The sequence below is a fragment of the Sinocyclocheilus anshuiensis genome, unplaced genomic scaffold, assembly GCF_001515605.1.
Source record: "Sinocyclocheilus anshuiensis isolate Anshui unplaced genomic scaffold, SAMN03320099.WGS_v1.1 scaffold111, whole genome shotgun sequence".
NCBI classification, from domain to species: Eukaryota; Metazoa; Chordata; class Actinopteri; order Cypriniformes; family Cyprinidae; genus Sinocyclocheilus; species Sinocyclocheilus anshuiensis.
Window position 1 is genome coordinate 43,547 of NW_015552549.1, and position 8,187 is coordinate 51,733.

At 38.6% G+C, this 8,187-nt stretch overlaps 1 protein-coding gene across 1 annotated transcript in view; it reads right to left on the reverse strand.

The window, feature by feature from the left end:
* Positions 1-8,187, reverse strand: part of LOC107664309 (disks large homolog 3-like) — a gene marked incomplete at its 3' end in the record, with an annotated part of 110,631 nt that overhangs the window by 30,047 nt on the left and 72,397 nt on the right. The window contains exons 5-10 of the mRNA XM_016454837.1: positions 6,994-7,047; positions 6,539-6,589; positions 4,850-4,974; positions 3,934-4,103; positions 3,528-3,664; positions 287-431 (exon numbers count right to left, since the gene is read on the reverse strand). Of these exons, the coding sequence (XP_016310323.1) occupies positions 287-431; positions 3,528-3,664; positions 3,934-4,103; positions 4,850-4,974; positions 6,539-6,589; positions 6,994-7,047 (682 nt within the window). The remainder of the gene's footprint in view (positions 1-286; positions 432-3,527; positions 3,665-3,933; positions 4,104-4,849; positions 4,975-6,538; positions 6,590-6,993; positions 7,048-8,187) is intronic.

Genomic DNA, 8,187 nt, shown 5'->3' on the forward strand with positions numbered 1-8,187 from the left:
TATTTGTTCAACTCGCTGCACAATCATTTAATCCAGAATTCCACAGACTCAAATTGAAAGGCATTTGTTTGTGGTTAGTAAGATACATGTATAAAATTGATGCAGTGCATGGATAATTGTGCGTGCATCTATTAATCATTTTGAGTCTAATATCATCCCATAATATTTGAACTGACATAACTGGCAAGTCCATTTCACGTTTATCAATGCAGTAAAAATAAAATGGACAGTTTTTAAGCTCATAAGGGCAAAGGGTGGATGGAGATCAGCAAAAGAAGGTACGTACTGCTGGAGTAGTCTGGTGGGGCGTACATGTCGTTGAGATGTACTGGTCCCGGCTTGGCCACTTTCAGATAGACCATGTCTGAAGTGTTCTTCAGGGCAGCCACAGCCTCCTCATGACGCACATCCTGAAGTATAATGTTATTCACCTGCGAAGGCAGACACACACACACGCATGTTACATCGGCGGGTCTCTGAGGCGTGTCTCAGAATGTTCATGACAGCACATTTGAAGATGTGGGAAGGAAGCGACTGGAGCGGAGGCCGGATGGCCCCACACTCGGCGACGACGCTCCATTCTCCGGCTCTCAGCCGTCCGGTCACAAAAGGAAGGACGAGAGGAAGCTGGAAAGGTGTAGGGATTTCTAAATATGAACGGACACTGATATCAGCCATCACGAGGTTTGCTAATCACCCAGCACATGAGTCCAATATTCTGGGTCGATTTCCTGTCAGCCTTGTCTCATCTACTCAGAGGAGTGATTATGGACTGATCCAATCAAGAAACAACAAAGCTTTCTTTGTATCAAGGACTGAAAAGGTTCGTTCACAACATATAGAAACCACGATGTCTTGTGACCCACCCTGAGTGCAACTATTATATCCAAGACAGGAAAAGGGACGGTAATCTAATCACGTCCTCAGGCCTGGAAGCACGGGATATGCAGCGTGAGGCCACATGACCCACTGAACATCTGCTTTCTGCCCTGACGGAAACCCTTACGTTTCTCGTGTCACAGACAAAGAAACAAAACGTACACAGACAATTCAAAAAGACAATCAGGGAAAATTATTGAAAGTATCAGGGCCACTATGTTCACTAATAATGATTTATGTCTTAAATATGTGTGATGTGTTACTGAAACCATGATATTTTAATCATTGCCTTATAACTTTTCTTTGTAGTTAATTACGATTACTGTGTATGCAAAATACCTGTTGTTTAAGCTTGAATGAAAGCTTGTTTTATCCGCCGAACATTGGCGTTAGTGAAAATTGTATAGTATGTATCATTCTCTGGTGATAATACTTTTATCAGAAGTTATTAAAACTTGCAGGAATACGCCTCACACGAGAGCATGGGATTCATGCATGATAAGGAACAGTATTGGGCGTGGCTAAACCCCGCAGCCACCATCTGATTGGACCACGACCTGTGGGCTGGACAAAAGTCAGCCTGCTTAAAAATGGACACAAAGCCCTATCGCGGCTGGCTTACGCACACTCTCGCTCTCTCTCTCTCTCTTAAAGACTTTGGTAACAGCGCTACAAGCGCTTCCCTGACGTAACATCGCGGGACTCCAGAACTCAAATACTCCATTTGAAACTTCGTAACTCTGCAGAACACAAAGCCTTGCTAAAACAGAGACTTTTCAAAGGACTGTTGAAGCCTCTTCCCGAGGGGTCTCCCAAAAGGACGTCATCCAAACGTCACCTCAGCGACCAATCCGAAAGCTCCGGGGTTCCTTCAGCAGCCATCCAGGAAGCCCGTGTCAGCAACGACATCAAATCAAATCAAATCAAATCAAAGTCAACCAAGCAGAACGCAAGTAAACGAACCAAATCTTATCTCTGCAACAATAAATAAATATTTATAAATAAATATTTAACACATATATTTAAATATTTATTTATTCTATTTAATAAAGTAACAATTTTAGCTTAGTGGAGAAACTTCCCCAGAATGTTTTTTTTTACCCCAGCTAATTTACCCAAAAGTCTTCAAAACAAAACATGATGCAAACTGAACACCTAAGAAGCTATTGCTAAAGTAGCTAAATTTATGGTAAATTCCAACTTATTAATTAATAGGAAGATAATATAATTATAATAATAATATAATAATTATATTTTGAATTTTGTCCAACCCTAAAAAGAGTATCACTTTTAAATCCTACATTCTTGTAATGCACTATCCCCAGTAAAATCGATGGAAAAATTTTATCTACGGTGGCCAAGAGAGCTCAAGTTGAAAAAACAAATGCAAATTAAGAAAACATCTTCATCAGTTTGACAACACACATGCTACAAATACTCACAATGTGACCAAATACAGAAACACGCTGCAAATACTCATAACACAACCAAATATGCACAGAGCACATTGGAAATATTTAAGGGAACCGCAACAAGTGATGAACCTGGCTGGGGCATGCTTATCAGTGCCTACTCTGAAAGGTGAGATTTCCGATAGTTAAACCATGGTAACCACAAATTATTCATGGTTTTGCTACACTAACCATTTAACCATGGCATTTGTACAACTGTGGTACAAATGGTAATCAATACGTAAAAAAAAAAAGAAAGAAACAAACAAAACATGATTACTACACTAAAAGTGCAGACCAACTCTAGGCACTATGTCCAGAAAAATCAAAGTCACTGACTGAAACCATAATTTTCAAGAAAAGAAAAGGAAGTAAATGCACACTTTACATGTCTGCAATTATGGCAGCCATGATTGATGTGTAGCCTTTTAATTATGCCATTTATTACATGTCATAGCCTGCTCAGTCCCTGGCACTTGCGTGCCATGCAAGTGTTTCTCTTTATCACAGCTGTGTCCTTGTTTGAGTTTGCGCTCAGCTTCACATCAATCACACTGTGGCCCATAAACCTTCACACATGAGATATATCGTCTATAATACGACATAATAGCTTACAACAGTGTCTGCGTTCATTGAAGCATAAAGCATAGTGCTTTTTCCTTTGTAAGGTCACCTACAGTACACACTACAGAAAGCTGAGTGTTTGATGGGTAAAAATGTGTCTTATTTGTTCGGAGGGTGTTGAAAGAGACAGGTCTGTTTGAAATTGTACCGAATTGGAGCTCACAACTGAATCCGCCTCTCTGAAATAGAAGCCAATGGATTGGTTAACCTTTAGTTGTATGACCAGAGAAGAGTTTATATATATATAATGTGTAGCCTTTTAATTATGCCATTTATTACATGTCATAGCCTGCTCAGTCCCTGGCACTTGCGTGCCATGCAAGTGTTTCTCTTTATCACAGCTGTGTCCTTGTTTGAGTTTGCGCTCAGCTTCACATCAATCACACTGTGGCCCATAAACCTTCACACATGAGATATATCGTCTATAATACGACATAATAGCTTACAACAGTGTCTGCGTTCATTGAAGCATAAAGTAGCTCAGTGGAGAAAAAAAAGTCCTGCAAAGGAATGCAATGTGCGGCTTTACATATAGTACACTACACAGATGCATGTGTGCAGGTGAAATCTTACAGCCAGTAGGCGATCGCCTGTCTGCAGACGTCCATCTTTCTGTGCCGCCCCACCTTCGATGATCTTTGTGATGTAGATACTGTTGTCGCCCGGGATGTGCTGGTTGCCTATACCTCCAGCAATACTGAAGCCAAGACCTTGAAAGAATGGAATGGAGTTAAATTTTTAACCAGGAAATCAGATCTTACAAGGTTGAAGTCAACACGAAATTTTATTTTATTTCCAAGAGAAACAAGCAATTCAATGAGAAAAATATGAAAATGTGCACTGATGCAAATAGGGTCAATCTGTATTCAAAACTAGTTCAAATTAATTCAGAACTGCTATAATAGGGATACCGCGCATAATAGCACCCTCTATTGCATCTGTCCCAAATGTGTTGGTGTGCACATTTAGCTCCTCTAACCTTTAGGCCCTTTGAGTAGGTTGACCTCCAAAATGGTCTCAGGAGGAGCCTGTCTTCTGCGTACCAGCAACCTGACCACTGGGCCGGCCTCCTTCAAAGCCTCTACTGCCTTGCTGTGCACAACCTCTGACACGTCCACATCATTCACCCGCAGAACACAATCATTTACCCTGAGACACAAGAAGAATAGAGCAATGTAAATATAATCTAAATATAATATAAGCAATGTAATGGAATAACATTTCCCCACGTAGAATGGTGGAAGGATTTTTTTGTGTGAATTCATTGTTCACCGTCAGTAGTGTAGTGATGCACAAAGCACCACTCACATAGAAGTCACTTTCAAACCAAGCAGAATTCTGTTAGTAAACTTGCCAAATTCACATTAAAAAGACTTGAAATGTTTAGCCGTTATGCAGAATTCTCAATTGCATGGATTGAAATGACTGGATTTAAAGCTTTTTAACTTCTCCAAGCAACTGTAAAAGTCACAGCAACTCCATATGCAACAAATAGAGCTGGGAACTCAATTTCAATAGTTTAGCATTAGCATGTTGTCAAGCTGACATTGTTAGTAAGCTGCTAAGCTAATACTCTAATAGTATAAAAATGCTACATTTTAAATTACAAATAACTTTTTATAGATACTTCACTATTGAGGTTTCTCTCGCCATGTCTGCCATCTTGGATTTATTTTTCACCAAGCTTGTCAAAAAGCATTGCCTCCACCGGCAAAGGACGCAATGCAGCCTTAGAATTTGGCCAAACTAGGCAGGATAATTAAGATGTCTAACTTTTGAAACAGCCTTTGAGTGGGGAGTCCGCCTATGATGCCTATGTAGGCAGCTCAGTAGGTTTTGGAAAAAAGCTAGAGTTGCACTAAGAAATATTAGATCCTGAGAGAAGTATCACTCACCCTAGTCTCCCATCCATGGCAGCGGCACCTCCTGGGATAATCTTGGTGATGAAGATTCCTGGATCATCAGGAATGTGTGGATTATCCACACCTCCTGCGATACTGAACCCAAGGCCAGAGTTGCCCTATTGACGACATACATGAGTAGCATATTATAGATTTGTGGATAAAGTTTGCATCTGCTTTTCGGAAGACACCTGGCTCTCAATACTTTGTAAACACTATGTAGGCATGGACAGTTTTCTGCTGCTAAATATAGGAATTTGTGGTGCGCATTTCAAGTATCCAAAAATCGTATCCGTTTCCGCCTATTTCCTCCCTCCGTGCTTCATCACATCTTACACTGCTGTTTTCATTCCAGTGCCAAAAAGCTGAGACAGGCTGGTCTGTCTGACAGTCACATCTCAAAAGACAGGCCCTAAAGCAGACAGCTGAGAAAAGACTTCACTTTATTATTTTCTATAATTAATGAGCAACGGTCACAGCAAATTAGTACAGAGTGGAGCTAAGACATCCCAGTGTGCCTTTTCTGCTCCAGAGCCACTGCGAGAGCTCCCACTAAAGAAGCGAACACACCCACAGACCTTTTAACATGTGAGATCTTAACATAGTTTATTTAGGCCTGAGCGTGCAGAAATGGCACTAAGAGAACAGCCCTGCAATTATGCTGAAAGCTCAGAGATGCACCCAAATCCAACATCCACTGCTGTTTAATGAATGGCCTATGCAGACGGATTTAGATTCATTTGCATTGAACAAACTTCAAGTATGAAAAGACCATGCAATGTTAAAAACATGCTAGTTCATAAGATAATTCTTTTTAAGAACATTTTGATAAGAACAGCACTTGTACATGATGAACTGCACAGAAGTGGTACATTTTCAATACTCTTTTAATAGTCCAAAAATATTGTTAAAATGCAGTTTTTTAAAATTATTATCCTCAACTGACTTAGTACAAGAAACAAAATCACAAAGTAACAATCACCACACGTCTAAACATGTCTTTTATTGAAGGTTACTGCTGTTCATAGTACAACTGGTATAAAAGATTTCATGTTTTCATTCATTTCGATACATTTGACTATCATTTAATCCAACTATTATTTAATCATACTGATTTTAATGGCTAATGTATAAAGAATTTGGTATATCTACAGATCTATAGATGATCAAATGGATTGATCATTATATGTGTTTCTAAAGTATTGACAACTGTTTGACACTAAGTATTGACTGTAAGCCTCATTTTAGCATCATATCTCCAGTGATCACACCTTTACACATTGAACGAATTTATATACGAACACATATTGAATAGGTGTTACATGTATTATGGATTTTATGTCTGTTTAATTAGTCAACATTCAACATCAAATCAATCATTACAATACTTTAACATTTTTCATTCAGCAGCACCAATCTTTGCTACTAAATGAATTGATGTTTAGATTAACAAGCTGAACGTTTATTTTGATGATTAAACAAAATTATTTTTAATATCATTTATAACATATAATTTAGTGTTTTGTGACCAGTGTAATGTTTTGAAAATGTACCACAGCTGTAAACTACATCAATTCCAGGCATTAGCTCAACATTTACTGCCATCTAGTGTCCAGGTCCCCATAGGCAGCAATGATGGACACCCTAAAAAACAGACATATAAAATAGCTGAATGATATTTACCCTCTCCAAAATGATTTCTTCATATTTATACATGCCATCACTCCCATTCACCTGTAATAGACAAAAGGAAAAAAACATACACTCATAAACAGAGTCATTAGACATGATGTAATGCCAACAAATTACACACAAGAAGGTCACAACTACAATTAATTATGTAAAAGCAGAAACGCTATAAACTCAGCGCAATAAAAATGTGAGGTATGAATCATGTACAAGGCATAGGGCCGATAAACAGTCAAAGACAACTCATTATAACAGTTAAATAATAATTGCACTCGGCATTAAAGCTACAGTCCACATCTGCTGTCGTTTAATCTGTGCATATTTTTATTGTTATTATCTCATGTACACCGGGAAAGGTTTGGCCAGGTTGAGGGGGATAATTCCACGTGGCAGGCAGTCAGGCAGGCAGGCGCTACTGGAGGTGCTGAGAGCATGAAGCAGATACTTACATAAGGGCCTGCATCCAGTGAGTCTGCGTTCACAATGATGGGGGGAGGGTTTGCCTGTGAGATGAAGAGATGCACATTACCTCAGTGTGTGAGGCTGGTGGCTCACATGTATGCACACACACACACACACACACACACGCTGTCATGAGGAGACAGTAAATGCATGCCATGGGAACAGTGGGTCTCAACAGAGCATGGTACATCATCACCATGATGTGACGCTTCAGGAGGAAGAGTGAGGACCGGACTGGAGGTGTGAAGATTACAGATGGCCTGTGGTCTGCCGCTGAAACAGAACTGCAGTCGAGCCGAGGAGAGAGAGACAGTACTACGTGTGTTATTCCCCCCGGCTAGTTTAATTTTTCATGTTTAAGCAATATCACATAAATATCAGCACGGCTATGATTACACTACCGTTAAAATATTTTTTTTTTAAAGAAATTTACACTTTTATTAAGAAAGTATGCATTAAATGGATCGAAAGTGACAGTAAAGACATTTATAACATTACAAAAGATTTCTCATTCAAATAAATGCTTTTCTTTTGAACTTTCTATTCATCAAAGAATCCTGAAAAAAAAAATGATGGTTTTCACCAAAATATTAAGGATCACAACTGTTTTCAATATTGATGATAATAAGAAATGTTTCTTGAGTACCAAATTGAAGTAGTGACTGCTGAAAAGTAAACTTTGCTATCGCAGAAATAAAAAATAAATAGTTTTACTGTCTTTTTGATCAAATAAATGCAGCATAAGCAAAAGCTTTTAAAAAATCTTACCAACCCTAAACTTTTGAACAGTAGTGTACATTTAGTAACCTTTTAATCTCGTATTTTAGACACAGTTGATACAGAGTGGCAGTTATTTTGTTTATTTTCCCGCTCATGTAATGAAAATATCTCCAGAGTGGGATCAAATCCATACTTTTTTTTTCTTCAGTGTAACACAAAAATAGAAATTTCTTTTTTTCATAAGGCAAAGATATTCACCAGGGACTGTCAAGCTCTAAAAAGGTCTAAAATACCATAAAAGGACCATAAGAGTAGTCCACATGACTCGTGTGCTATATTTCAAATAGCTTTGTTTGAGGAAAAAGACCAAAACTCAAGTACTTTTGGTAGTTTGATAGTCAACATCTACATTCATATACACAAGAGCAGCTTGAAAATTCTGCAGAATAATCTCATTTTGT